General features: G+C 43.9%; 1 protein-coding gene and 1 pseudogene across 1 annotated transcript; both read right to left on the reverse strand.

Annotated features, from left to right (window-relative positions):
- Positions 1–2,856: 2,856 nt before the first annotated feature.
- On the reverse strand, positions 2,857–10,058 carry LOC111979108 (ubiquitin conjugating enzyme E2 U). Its single transcript, XM_024009393.2, has 10 exons — positions 9,225–10,058; positions 8,952–9,033; positions 8,688–8,780; positions 8,504–8,595; positions 7,412–7,538; positions 5,850–5,886; positions 5,289–5,377; positions 4,793–4,883; positions 3,152–3,270; positions 2,857–3,077 (listed from the first exon to the last, which is right to left on the reverse strand). Exons 1-10 carry the CDS (start codon positions 9,288–9,290, stop codon positions 3,019–3,021), a joined length of 855 nt encoding a protein of 284 aa, XP_023865161.1. The 5' UTR covers positions 9,291–10,058; the 3' UTR covers positions 2,857–3,018.
- A 35-nt stretch (positions 10,059–10,093) lies between these two features.
- On the reverse strand, positions 10,094–13,406 carry LOC111979084 (phosphoglucomutase-1-like; annotated as a pseudogene).
- Between the last annotated feature and the right edge of the window lie 1,178 nt (positions 13,407–14,584).

A 14,584-nucleotide genomic window follows, 5' to 3' on the forward strand; every position in this document is an offset into this window, starting at 1 on the left:
TAGGGCATCTGGTAACCCAAATCGAATAGAGGGCATCTGGTAACCCAAATTCGAACATAGGGCATCTGTAACCCAAATCGAATAGAGGGCATCTGGTAAACCCAAATCGAATAGAGGGCATCTGGTAACCCAAATGCAATAAATCAGAAGGGCATCTGGTAACCCAAATCGAACATAAGGGGCATCTGGTAACCCAAATCAAATAGAGGGCATCTGGTAACCCAAATCGAATAGAGGGCATCTGGTAACCCAAATCGATAAGAGGGCATCTGGTAACCCAAATCAAATAGAGGGCATCACGTCTGCTGCAGACACAGTTGACTATCTTATTTCTCCAGTCAGTTGTTAGAATGGAGCTAGGAGTGTGTTTGTTTCAAACATGTTCTCAAATGCCATTGAAATGGCAGCAAGCGGTATGACAACCAGCACATTCATGAGCAGTAGGAAATCCTCAACGACCCACTGTGATGTCAGACTCAGCAGGCTCATGGGGCTGATATCGCTGGTCCAAATGTCAGTCGTGAAGCTAATAGCAGTGACGCTATTACTGTGTAACTCCGGTAGGGCAACATCTGAGAAATAGCGCACTTGGTAGTGTGTACCGGTGCTCGACCAGTCGGCGAAAGCCAACATCACCCATGACAGAGAACGGTTGATTGTCAAGGGCAATGAATTCCATTATCTTGGCTTTAATGGATTTTACCTTTGAGTTGTCTCTGAAATATTCTTACTCTTTCAAATGACTGTTTGACTTGTTGACTGCTCGATCCACACAGACATTGTGGGCTAGGTTAGGAATGCTGTGTTGCACGTGTAGCACTACATTTTACGTGCCGTCATTACATCATCTACCTACGTTATATAGGTATGCACGTCAGCTTTGACATCGGTTTTGCACAGACGTTAAACTAGACATCGGGCCGATGTTGGCATTTTTAGCTAATATCGGCCGATTCCGATATGTTCACTGATATATCGTGCATCCCTAAATAATATAATTCATATAATATTTATGCCATTTAGCAGACATTTTTATCCAAATAGACAGACAGATAGACGGGTGATGAAAACACAGCCGACAAAGACGGACAGAAAGCACAGACAAAAGCTCACTTGTCAAACGATAACAAGCAATATATTTTTTACAATAGGAAAACAAATGTAGGCTGGATTGAAAACTTGACACTACCACTCAGCCATTAGGTTAGCCACTGTAGCCCCCTACCACACCCAACACTGTAGCCCCTACCACACCTACCACTGTAGCCCCCTACCACACCCACCACTGTAGCCCCCTACCAAACCCAACACTGTAGCCCCTACCACACCGACCACTGTAGCCCCCCCTACCAACACCCACCACTGTAGCCCCCTACCCAAAACCCAACACGTTAGCCCCTACCACACCTACCACTGTAGCCCCCTACCACCCCCCACCCACCACTGTGCCCCCTACCACCACCTACACTGCCTCCCACTGTAGCCCCCTACCACACCCACACTGTAGCCCCCTACCCACACCCACCACTGTGCCCCCTAGCCACCCCCTACCACACCCACCACTGTTCTCTCCCACTGTAGCCCCCTACCACACCACCACTGTTCTCTCCCACTGTAGCCCCCTACCACACCCACCACTGTTCTCTCCCACTGTAGCCCCCTAAACCCACACACCCACCACTGTTCTCTCCCACTGTAAGCCCCCTACCACACCCACACTGTTCTCTCCCACTGTAGCCCCTACCACCACCACCACCTGTTCTTCCCCACTGTAGCCCCCTACCACACCCACCACTGTTCTCTCCCACTGTAGCCCCCTACCACACCCAACACTGTTCTCTCCCACTGTAGCCCCCTACCACACCCAACACTGTTCTCTCTATGACCAGTTTGGCCTACCATCCCTCACAAGCAGATTACAAATCAACTGGTTCACCCTTACTTACAAACCCTTACTGGTTAAGCTCCACTCCAGTCCTTCTCCCAGTCCTTCTCCCAGTCCTTCTACAGCCTACACTCTCAAATCAAATCAAACTTTATTTGCCACATGCACCGAATACAACAAGTGTAGACTTTACCGTGAAATGCTTACTTACAAGCCCTTAACCAACAATGCCGTTCAAGAAGAAGAAAATATTTACCAAGTAGACTAAAATAAAAAAGTAGTAATAAGAAGTAATACAATACGAATAACAATAACGAGGCTAAATACAGGGGACACCGGTACCAAGTCAGTGTACGGGGGTACAGGCTAGTTGAGGTAATCTGTACATGTAGGTGGGGGCGAAGTGACTGTTTATAGGTAACAATGTAAATTGTCCGGTGGCGATTTTGATGAATTGTTCAGCAGTCTTATGGCTTGGGGGTAGAAGCTGTTGAGGAGCCTCTTGGACCTAGACTTGGCGCTCCAGTACCGCTTGCCGTGCGGTAGCAGAGAGAACAGTCTATGACTTGGGTGACTGGAGTGTCTGACAATTTTATGGGCTTTCCTCTGACACCACCTATTATAGAGGTCCTGGACGGCAGGAAGCTTGACCCCAGTGATGAACTGGGTCGTTCGCACTACCCTCTGTAGTGCCTTACGGTCAGATGCCGAGCAGTTGTCATACCAGGCGGTGATGCAACCGGTCAGGATGCCCTCAATGGTGCAGCTGTAGAACCTTTTGAGGATATGTGGGCCCATGCCAAATCTTTTCAGTCTCCTGAGGGGGAAAATGTTTTGTCGTGCCCTCTTCACGACTGTCTTGGTATGTTTGGACCATGATAGTTCGTTGGTGATGTGGACAACCAATACTAATATATAGATTATCAATATATAATAATAATATATATATATATATAATAATAAAGTACAAGAAGTTTTCAAATTTTATGGTCAAGTGTATCCAATTGCAAGGCGTGTATGTACGTGCACGTGGAGGCATCACTCCTCCAACCCATGATGACAGTGAGTGTGTCCAGGCCACCAGTTTGTCCACCTCGTTCTCCCAGAGGTCCTGTTGCTGTCTGTCACGTGCTCTACAGAGACCCCTGGTGCATGGAGTTCTCTTGCACATTCACCTGAGGGGTCAGCATGTCTACAAGGCACACTAAAAGATGGGCTCTGTCATTGCTCAAAGTAACACACACACTGAATTCATCATGGACGTACCTGGTGTTCTGTAGAGGAGGTAAATCTTTCTCATTTGGTCCATCCTGGCCTGTCTCCCCTCACTCACTGGTTCGGTCTTCTTAGGCTGGTGCGCGGTACCATACATTAAGGCTCTGAACCTGTCACAGAGCACATCTGGTTATTAAGGCTCTGAACCTGTCACAGAGCACATCTGGTTATTACATTTACATTTAAGACATTTAGCAGACGCTCTTATCCAGAGCGACTTACAAATTAGTGCATTCACCTTAATTAAGGCTCTGAACCTGTCACAGAGCACATCTGGTTATTAAGGTTCTGAACCTGTCACAGAGCACATCTGGTTATTATGGCTCTGAACCTGTCACAGAGCACATCTGGTTATTGGCTCTGAACCTGTCACAGAGCACATCTGGTTATTATGGCTCTGAACCTGTCACAGAGCACATCTGGTTTTTAAGGCTCTGAACTGTCACAGAGCACATCTGGTTATAACAGAGCACATCTGGTTATTAAGGCTCTGAGAACCTGTCACAGAGCACATCTGGTTATTAAGGCTCTGAACCTGTCACAGAGCACATCTGGTTTATTAAGGTTCTGAACCTGTCACAGAGCACATCTGGTTATTAAGGCTCTGAACCTGTCACAGAGCACATCTGGTTATTAAGGCTCTGACCTGTCACAGAGCACATCTGGTTATTAAGGCTCTGAACCTGTCACAGAGCACATCTGGTTATAAGGCTCTGAACCTGTCACAGAGCACATCTGGTTATTAAGGCTTCTGAACCTGTCACAGAGCACATCTGGTTATTAAGGCTCTGAACCTGTCACAGAGCACATCTGGTTATTAAGGCTTGAACCTGTCACAGAGCACATCTGGTTATTAAGGCTCTGAACCTGTCACAGAGCACATCTGGTTATTAAGGCTCTGAACCTGTCACAGAGCACATCTGGTTATTAAGGTTCTGAACCTGTCACAGAGCACATCTGGTTATTAAGGCTCTGAACCTGTCACAGAGCACATCTGTTATTAGGCTCTGAACCTGTCACAGAGCACATCTGTTATTAAGGCTCTGAACCTGTCACAGAGCACATCTGGTTATTAAGGTTCTGAACCTGTCACAGAGCACATCTGGTTATTAAGGCTCTGAACCTGGCACAGAGCACATCTGGTTATTAAGGTTCTGAACCTGGCACAGAGCACATCTGGTTATTAAGGTTCTGAACCTGGCACAGACAGCATCTGGTTATTAAGGCTCTGCAACCTGTTCACAGAGCACATCTGGTTATTAAGGCTCTGAACCTGTCACAGAGCACATCTGGTTATTAAGGCTCTGAAACTGGCACAGAGCACATCTTGGTTATTAAGGTTCTGACTGGCACACGAAGCACATCTGGTTATTAAGGTTTCTGAACCTGGCACAGAGCACATCTGGTTATTAAGGCTCTGAATCTGTCTGAATGAGTGACATGTTGCCTTTGTATAGCTTGGTTTATAAACACACATTGAATTCTGGAAAGTCGACGCAAAACCCACTCATATTTAGGAAAGGCAGCCGCTATGGGAAATCAGACATGTGTTTTAACCAGCAGTCTTACAAGCCAAGAGGTAATCTCTTATTTTTACTGCTCCTCTTTATCTTTCAGAGTCAACAGACTTACGTTTCACACTGTGTGCCCATGGGAGATTCCTTGCCTGGTGACCCATAATACATGGCAAAGGTCTCAGGGCACTTGATGAGATCCTCCTGGGCTGGAATACAACAACAGATAGCCTGTTACAAGCCTATCAGTGCTAACTCCTATGCCTCTTTATGTTTATATACCCTACATTACTCATCTCGTATGTATATACTGTGCTCTATACCATCTACTGCATTTTGCCTATGCCGTTCTGTACCATCACTCATTCATATATCTTTATGTACATATTATTTATCCCTTTACACTTGTGTGTATAAGGTAGTAGTTGTGGAATTGTTAGGTTAGATTACTCGTTGGTTATTACTGCATTGTCGGAACTAGAAGCACAAGCATTTTGCTACACTCGCATTAACATCTGCTAGCCATGTGTATGTGACAAATAACATTTTATTTGATTAATGTACATTCCAAGGTCATGAGGAGTGCATGTATTTAGATAGATAGAAAGACATACATTCCTTCTTCATCCACGAGCCAGCTTTAGTGGTGGCCATCTTTGTCCATGTCTTCAGATAATCCTCAAAAGGGATTCTCCTCACGAGCCTGGAGGCGTTACATTTAGCCATGAACCAGAGAATATTACACTAAACTACTGTAACTACAGTAATCAAGAGTATCGTACTATCATGATACTATGCAAGAAATTCATAATGATTTCACTTTGAATGTGTCATGTCAAAAAAAAGAGGATAAAACAGAATATAATACTGTAATGTCTGTGGTATCATTGTGAATTAAATAATCAATCAAGGGAATCCAAGATAAAAAATATTCTGGAAATGTAAGAGATGAGCACATGGAAAGTGGAAATATTCACTTTGCTCGTTATATATTTACATATTCTTAATTTCATTCCTTCCTTTCAAATGTGTGTGTATATGGGTATATGTTGTGAAATTGTTAGATATTTTGCCGCACTGTCGGAACTAGAAACACAAAGCATTTCATTACACCCGCATTAACATCTGCTAAACACGTGTATGTGACAAATAACATTTGATTTGATTTCTCTCACCTGCTTTGTGAGTCCAACTGCACAGCTTTCCTATTCCCTACAGGGGAGGTGGTGATAATAGACAGATCATTGTCACCACTCAGTGTGAGGTGGGATATGATAGCCTTATCTTAGAATAGACTAGCGGCATCCCACCCTTACCAGCGGTAAATCATTTGAAATAATTGAATCTTTGAAGACTGAAAGTGAAACCACAGACTCTTCTACTCAATAACAAAAAATGCAAAACACAGTGGAATGTAAAGTAGCCAAAATTCATGGTGCAAAATGAAGAAAATCAGCAAAGACATTGCAGGATGCAAATCAACCACCAGTAAGAACAAAAGGGTGAAGGGCTTCAACTGAATAACACATGGAGTTAACACAAAGCCTTTTACAGTGACACATTCAAATGACCTGGTATGAGGTAAGGTCACCCAGTGGTGGTGGAGCGGCGTGTCACCAAGACTGAGCTGAGGAACATGGAGGCCAGTGGTGGAGCTGAAGACAGAGAACACAGCCCAAGCAGCTGAACTGTCCGCCAATGGGGGCCAGAGTGACAGCCAGCGAGAAGGAGGTGGAGGAGCAGGACAAAGTAGCTGACAGCACTTAGAGAGGAGAGTCACCAAGACTGAACTGCAGCTCCAGAAGAACAACATGGAGGAGCTGAAGAGGGAGAACACAGCCATGGAGGCCAGAGTGTCAGCCAATGAGAAGGAGGTGGAGGAGGAGCTGAAGAGGGAGAACACAGCCATGGAGGCCAGAGTGTCAGCCAATGAGAAGGAGGTGGAGGAGGAGCTGAAGAGGGAGAACACAGCCATGGAGGCCAGAGTGTCAGCCAATGAGAAGGAGGTGGAGGAGGAGCTGAAGAGGGAGAACACAGACAATATGTTCTCTGCAGGTTTGACTGATTCAGGAACTGTAGGACCGTTCAATACTGAAACCCAACTGATCTACAAGAGAGTCATCACCAACATTGGATCGGCCTATAACCCAATAACTGCTATGTTCCCAGCACCAGTGAGATGAGTCTACTACTTCAGATTCACTGCCTGGGAATACCATGAGAGTAGGCCTGTTCCATGATGACCAAAAAGTGTTGTATTTAATTATGTATGCACTGACCATCGTGGTAAGTGTGTTTCAAAGGCATTGTCTCTAGAGCCGAACCATTGGGGTGTGGTCTACATACGTCTCCCCTCATGGAAAGGGCTCTATGACAGTACTAATACCTACAACACCTTCAGTGGCTTCCTGGTCACACAGGGAAGCACCGTTTCTGTAATGCTGTAATGAACTCTGCTTTCTGATAGGAGCAGAACGCCTCCAATGTTCCTCTCTAACCAATAGGAAGCATTGAAAAAGAATGCTGCTGTTTGTGTCTTAACAGTACTATAAACGTTTATGGGAATTATTGCATGTCTTTCTGCTCAACAACATTTTCACACACAAACTTTTTGTTGAGCAAACTCACAATCCTATTGCAATTGTACAATAATATATATTTTTTTTTACAGTGTAGCTTTGTAACGTAGCCCAATGTAACCAATAGCTAATCCTTGTACTAGGTGGTGCTCACTCACTCTCCAGTTCCTGGCTGGCCCTGACACAGTCCAGCACCACACGGTGGTAGGTGGATGGGCTGGACCAGAGCATGTCAGCAGCTCCGGGGTTCACCGCTCCCTCCAGGACTGGGTTGGACAGCATGGTCTAGAGGGGACATAGGAGACCACACAGACTTGATATTACTACACTACTACTACTGTATGGGTCTTTGAACACTGCAAGTGGCAGTGCTTTTTTTAAAAACGAGTATGTAATAGTTCTATCTTTATCACAATAAACTACACATTTCTGTATCCAGCCTGGACTCAGAGGTAGACGTAGCATAGTAAACGTACATCTGGGACACTACAATTAGCATGATATGTTATGTTTTGTATGAATTTGTGGATGTCCATCATCCATTTCATATGATATGTTACGAATTACAATTTGTATGATATGTTAGCAATTGCAATTCCTACAATATGTTAACAAATTTGTTGTGGCTAACGTTAGCTAGGGTTAGGGGTTAAGGTTAGGGTTAAGAGTTAGGTTAAAGGGTTAAGGGTTAGGGTTAAGAGTTAGGTTATTAAGGTTAGGGGAAGGGTTAGGTAACATGCTAAGTAGGTGCAAAGTAGCTAATTAGCTCAAATGTTAAAGTTGTCCGTGATGAGATTTAAATGCTCAACCTTTGGGTTGCTAGATGTTCCTGTTATACGCCCAGCCATCTGTTCCAACTAACCACCCTACTTTCATTTTTGCCTTAAGTAACCTTCTGTCTTATGGGAGGCTCCCTAGTAGCGCAGCAGTCTAAGGCACTGCATCTCAGTGCTAGAGGCTTCACTACAGGCCCTGGTTCGATTCCAGACTGTATCACAACCGGCCGTGATTGGGAGTCATATAGGGCGGCGCACAATTGGGTCGTTGGGGTCTGGCCGGTGTAGGCCGTCATTGTAAATAAGATTTTGTTCTTAACTGACTTGCCTAGTTATATAAAGGTTATGGTTTAATAAAAAATGTTACCAAACGTAACATATCATACTAATTTGAGTGTCCTGGCTTTACATTTACTATGTTACATCTAGACCAGGCTGCCGTATTTCAAAATGTGCAGTAAAATGGGTGCAAACCTGGACGCTCAGAAGAATACTGCTGATTGAGATGCTGGGGTTCCACTCGCTGTCCAGGCAGGGGATACATGGGCTTCCTGTGTCCTTGTCCACTTCCATCACAACAGACATGTACAGGGGGAAATTAAACACTTTTCCTTTTTTTATGACACTTTCATGGCAATATCTATTGCCAGCAACTCACCATTGGGGTGGAAAGGGATGGCGTTGAATTGGACAGTTGGAGGGACAGAGTTGTAAGCCTCAGTGAAATGCAATGTCAGCAGCAAAACAGCACCTTATGGAACGGAAAGATTTGAAAATTAAAATGGCTTCCACCCCCAGAATGTACTTTTGGTAGTTCAGACACCAAGCCCTAAATGTAGACCGCATGTAATCATCATCAGTAGCTGATCATCATCGTCGATATTATTTTGTAAACGCTGAACACTTCATGCCCATATCACACCTTCCCACAACGTGTCTTTCAGTCCTTCCACTTTAGCCTCCCATTCAAGCAGGCTGTGACTTACTGGCTTGGCCTCCACTCCCTTGTCATTAAAGAAATAAGAAATAAAATAACTTTTAGTGTTTCACTGGTTATTTGAAGGTGACATGATTACACGCTTGTTTCCTGTGAGAGATTTTTTGTTGTTGATGAGCACACAGAATAAGCTAAAATCTTAAGATATATATGATGAATACATAAAACATACTTGTAAATAAAGTTCTAAAAACTCACTTTTAGATTCGCTGTCTGCAGTTTGAGGTATTGTTTTCGCAGCAAGTGAGCGTGGGTGTGCATCATTGGATTTCACGCGGTCCTTCACAATTTGACAACTGTATGTGCGAATCATTCATAGAACAAACGCATGCTATCATAGTCTGAAATGATAAAATATTACACTGGCGCAACGCATAGACATATTGTTATTCAAGAGAACAATGGAGCAAGGTGATGTAATGTTTAGAAGCTGTTGTCAAGCAACATGTCGGTCAATTTGGTGGGAAGAACAGCTTTGTATGGAGCCAATTTCACTCGCTTCTAGTGTCGCTATAACAAGCTCCGTCTTAAAGGGGGCAATCTGCGATTGCTACATCCATGTTTTGACTTATAAATGAGTGATATACAGCCATTGATTCTTGAAGAATACAACTTATTAATGGCTCATGGCATTAGTTCAACTGTCTAACCCCATCAGAATCCAAAACATAACCTTGTTTTACTTCATTGTTTATAGACATCGTAATTGTAAACTAACTGTATAGCTTCACATATAACTTCAACTGTTATTTTGATCTTATGGATGGTCAGATCTTGCATCTGTAGCTCTGTCTATGAATTTAAGAGTGGTTCTCCATCTCCATCTCTAAGCCATTTACCTAAAAAAAAGTTGTCGGGTTGGCGTATCGTTGTTGTTTTAACTGCAGGTTGCCTTTTAAATCACATTATAATGAACACAGAATTTATACATTTTCCTGTTTGGGATGCATTTTTCACTTGTTTCATTTTGATTATATAATTATTTAGGTTACTCATTAGGCTACCCATTTATGAAAGACTCTCTATTCTTTATACCTTTATACAACTAAATAAGAAGTTGATCACGTTTTATTTTTGGTACAGTTCACTCTTGCTCAATGTGAACCTGTGGTGAGTGTTTTGAGTTGGGGTAATCGGAAAAGTACAAAATCGCACAAAGATGCTATTGATAGAGGGTAAAAGGGCCATCTAAGTGAAGGTAGGATCGGGGATAGACAGTGTCGTTTGAGTATTTTATCAGGAGGTGGCAGGGGAGTTGTAAGGGACAATCATGTGTGAGGCCTGTCCTCTCATGAAGCTGTGAGACCTTCAGGGCTATGGTAACCAGGGTAACCAGCATCACCTGGCACACATACAAACGGACATAGGTTATACACTAGTATGTAGCCACATGCTCATGTTCTATGATGATAGTCTCAGAAACACCACAGTTTGGTCAGTGAGATCTAATCTCTGAATCATCCTTTGTCTGATGTGGATCCTGGGAGATCTTGTTGGGGTCTGTCTCGTAGCTGTCAATGTAGACCTGAACTGTTTCCCCCATACTCCCTGTTCCACTGAGCCTGTAGATGACCCGCGAGCCATCTGTGAATATTATCCTCAAGCCCTGCAGATAGGGAAAGGGAAAGGGGGATACCTAGTCAGTTGTCCAACTGAATATAGTCAACTGCAATGTGTCTTCCGCATTTAACCCAATAGAGAGACAAGATTAGCCAGTTAATAAAGTACATTTAAAAAAGTATTGGAGACTCCTACAGTAGCTACAGAAGATGTCATTCTTATATCCTATAAGTCCAAAGTGACTTATAGCATGTCTAGTTCTGTGAGCACGCCGAAACAGCCACCCCCATTCCACAGCTGGTGTCTGGAGACGCCTGTCTACGGGGTCAGTGTGTTCAAAGTTGTCGGCCCTTTCCACCTGATAGAGCTTCTCGCCCACCGCGAACCTCTGGCCTACGAAGGCCTTCTCCAACATCGTCAGCTCCTCCATCATCTGAACGGCTGCATCCAGGTCAACTTCCTTACAGTCATACCTGCCCAAGACAGCACAGCAGAAGATAAAACCACGAGCTTTGGCTGCATTGCTTGTGTGCCTCTTTGTTTCTGCAGCCCAACTCCTTTTGTAATTTGTTCAAGCAGGAACAGGCAAGGCACTTTTCTTTCCATGCATAGTGTCTCTTTGACTTAATTTTCAGCTTGTTATACAACTCAAGGTTTCACTCAGACTTCAGCACTAGCCTGCCTTGTGGGGATTCAAAAATAAGTTCTCCCCCTATAATATGACCACCAGAGGTCACCAGAGATTCACACTCACCTGGTAAAGACTTTCCTGCCAAACTTCTGCCAGTGGTCCTTCGTGATGTCATCCACATTCTACTTCCTCGCTGCCAGGATGGACAGCCATGCCAGCACGGCCCAAAGTCCATCTCTCTGACAGATATGGTCAGCATCTGACATGATAGAAACAGTGTAGATTTGCTTGAGGTTCTTGCTGTGTTAGCCACCTCTTCTGGTAACTAGTTCCGGACATTTGGACCTACTGATGAGCTACCTGTTCCGAAACTCTCTTCTCCATTTGCCTGCATCCATCAGGTTGCCAAAGAACTTCCACCCCGTGGGGGTCTCGTAGAGTTCGATCTTGATTACGGTTTATGATCATTCTGTACATTTAAACCTTACAGTGTCCACTAGTTTGTTATTTATTGAGACGGGATGAGATGCAGTAATGGTCAATGGCTCATTTTCTCATTGGATAATGCCAGGCCGAGGTGTTAGTTTCCCAGTGCAGGGCTGGTGGGCATGCTGCGTGCGTAGCCTCTCACCCCTGTGTGCTGGACGTAAGGGGATGCTGAAAACATTGACAGCGATGGCAGGCACCGAGTCTGATGGGTTGATGAAAAAGCCATGCTTACCCAGGATCATGTTACGGTCCTGGAAAACCAGACAGGGGTTAGAGGTCAGGCAACAAGAGAGAGAGGGGTTAGCAGCATCTGAATACAATTCAAAGCATCCAACCCCAAACCTTAAAGTTGTGATTGAAGTCTTCAGACAGTCTGAGATGCGTAAAGAAATTCACTGATGATTATTGTACTTTGATGGGTACTATTTTAGTAATAGTCTTGGATGAAATATAACTAAGATAAATAAATATAGATTATCATTAGATTTGCAGTTGTGTCAGCTTAGCCTGCTGTAAATCTCATTGCCTGTTTAAGCACTTTGATATTTTATTTTTTCTATATAATGACAAATTCACAAATTAAAGATGATTACTTGTAATGGTGATTATTATTAAAAGGACCGTTAAATTATTGGTTGATTGAACACGCACCCCGTCACCATCAAAGGCAGCTTTAAAATGGTGCTGGCCACCTCTCATGGCCTCAGCCAGGTCAGCTGTATAGGTGAGGTTGGGATCAGGGTGCTGACCCCCAAAGAGTTGCAGGGGGACATACTTAATGGCAGATTTAGCAGGGGAGCCCAGCTCCTCACACAGTATCCTCTTCACATTGGTACCTACCTCTGATGATTAAACAGAGGTACACATGGAGTCTTGTGCTATCCCTGGTGTTCAGTGGGGAGCAGATAGCCTAGTGGTTAAGAATGTTGGGCTAGTAACCAAAAGGTCTCTAGTTCACATCCCTGAGCCGACCAGGTGAAAAGCTGTCAATGTGACCTTGAGAAAAGCGCTTAACTCTAATTGCTTTGGATAAGCGCGTCTGCTAAATGATGTAAGTGTTATCACAGGGGAGGTGATATGGTTCTAGGAACAGCTTGAGCATAGAATTTTTTTTGTAGCTTGATTTTTCCATAGCAGACAGTTTGTGTAACCCCTCCTCCCCCCTCTCTCCTGAGAGACTGGATCATGTAACAGACAGTTTGTGTAACCCCCTCCTCCTCTCTCTCTCCTGAGACTGGATCATGTAACAGACAGTTTGTGTAAACCCCTCCTCCCCTCTCTCCTGAGAGACTGGAACATGTAACAGACAGTTGGAAACAACAGCTGAACTCTCAACTAGGCTGCTGCTCTCACAAATCCTGCTCCGCTCATCTTTACGGTGGCACTGTGTGACATTAGATTCAACCTAAGATGGATATCAACATCTGCACTTATAGAAACGGTATAACTATATGTTCTGTACATCGGAATAGAGCAGCCTTCTTCTTACCTCCTAATGTTGCAGAGCCAGACGAGGGGCTCTCTAAATATTGCATATACTCCAACTACACGTTGTAGCTGGAAGGTCTGGCACGCTAGATTCCTAACCTCCATGCATGGCGTTCTAGACGGATCTTGATGTGGTTCTCCCCAGACAACAGCTTCTTCAGTGCAGCAAAGTCAAAGATGTTCCTCAGCATGTTGGCATAAGACTCCGCCGAGTCCACTATCTCCACTGTGAGAAGACAATGATCCTCAGAAATCCAAGAAGGGAAACAGTTCAAAGAATAAACACAGAGGCAATGTTCAGTGGCCAGATTCAATCAAACCAGAACCTATGCTGTTTAAAAAGTCACATTGATCTTGCACTGCAAACTTGGAATATTTTTATTCGTTTTTCTATAGTGCAAGTTTTATTGAATTCTAGCCTAAGTATGTAAGTGAGTTTTTTTCTATTGCCTACTCTAAAACTGCCAACAAGGAATTCAGTTTATTTCCTTCTATTCAAACATCCGGTACCTGTTTATTTCTCCAGAACTCAGGTCAGGTTATGAGCGATGTGTTTGTGCTCACCTGTGAAGGGTTTAAACTTGTTCTCCAGGTCAAACATCTGTTTTCCCGGGGTAGCCAAGTCTACCCGGAGTTCTGGGCAGATGGCGTACTCCTCTATGTATCTACTGATCAGGGATATTTTGTTAGTGACTGCCTCCTGGGCTGGGCTTAGGTTGGTTCAAACAAAAAAGCAAGACTTCAGGTCTTGTGTTACACAAGGGCACTCATTTGTGTTGATCTTAATTGTGCTGCTCTAGTCTATTAAATTGTGCTTCTGAAGTCACCAATTATTGATATAGAATGACATTGTATCAAAAGTGTCAAATATCTGCATCACTGACCATGATACTTGTGGGAAATGTCTCTATCTTATCTTGTAATGCTCTTGGCTAACTACCTTTCATACTGTTCCCTATTCTCTGGTTACAGTACCTGCATTAGCAGTGTTGAACTTGATGCCACAGTCTCCATTGGATCCCCCGGGGGTTGTGACTGGCAGTGAGGATGATACCGCCGATGGCCTTGTACTTCCTGATCACACAGGAAACCGCCGGCGTGGACATGATCCCGTGATGACCAATTACGAGCTGACCAACCTGCCAAGATGACACAGGTCTTTCAGGTTAGTATCTCTGTTGTGGTCGCCTATTTTAGCTATTGAAAAAAGCCACTATAGCTTGGAGTTATACACATTTTATGACTTAATGTGTATGGTATAGATTGTATTTTATTTAATATTCACTTCTGGATTTTAACATGTGAAATCCATAGGCTATGGTTGCTGGTGGTTATACTTAGCCAACCGAAGTATACTACAGTCATTGTGGTAGAAACACATGAAATATAC

Source organism: Salvelinus sp. IW2-2015, linkage group LG19 (genome assembly GCF_002910315.2).
Source record: "Salvelinus sp. IW2-2015 linkage group LG19, ASM291031v2, whole genome shotgun sequence".
NCBI lineage: Eukaryota > Metazoa > Chordata > Actinopteri > Salmoniformes > Salmonidae > Salvelinus > Salvelinus sp. IW2-2015.

What these genes read in the sequence shown, in the direction of transcription:
- LOC111979108 (XM_024009393.2), bottom strand. Translation starts at nt 9,290, where the DNA reads ATGATGCACACCCACGCTCACTTGCTGCGAAAACAATACCTCAAACTG. An exon ending in CAGTTGGACTCACAAAGCAG is followed by an intron (nt 5,378 to 5,849) that starts GTGAGAGAAATC and finishes TAACGCCTCCAG; the next exon opens with GCTCGTGAGGAGAATCCCTT. An exon ending in CTCGTGGATGAAGAAGGAAT is followed by an intron (nt 4,884 to 5,288) that starts GTATGTCTTTCT and finishes GTTGTATTCCAG; the next exon opens with CCCAGGAGGATCTCATCAAG.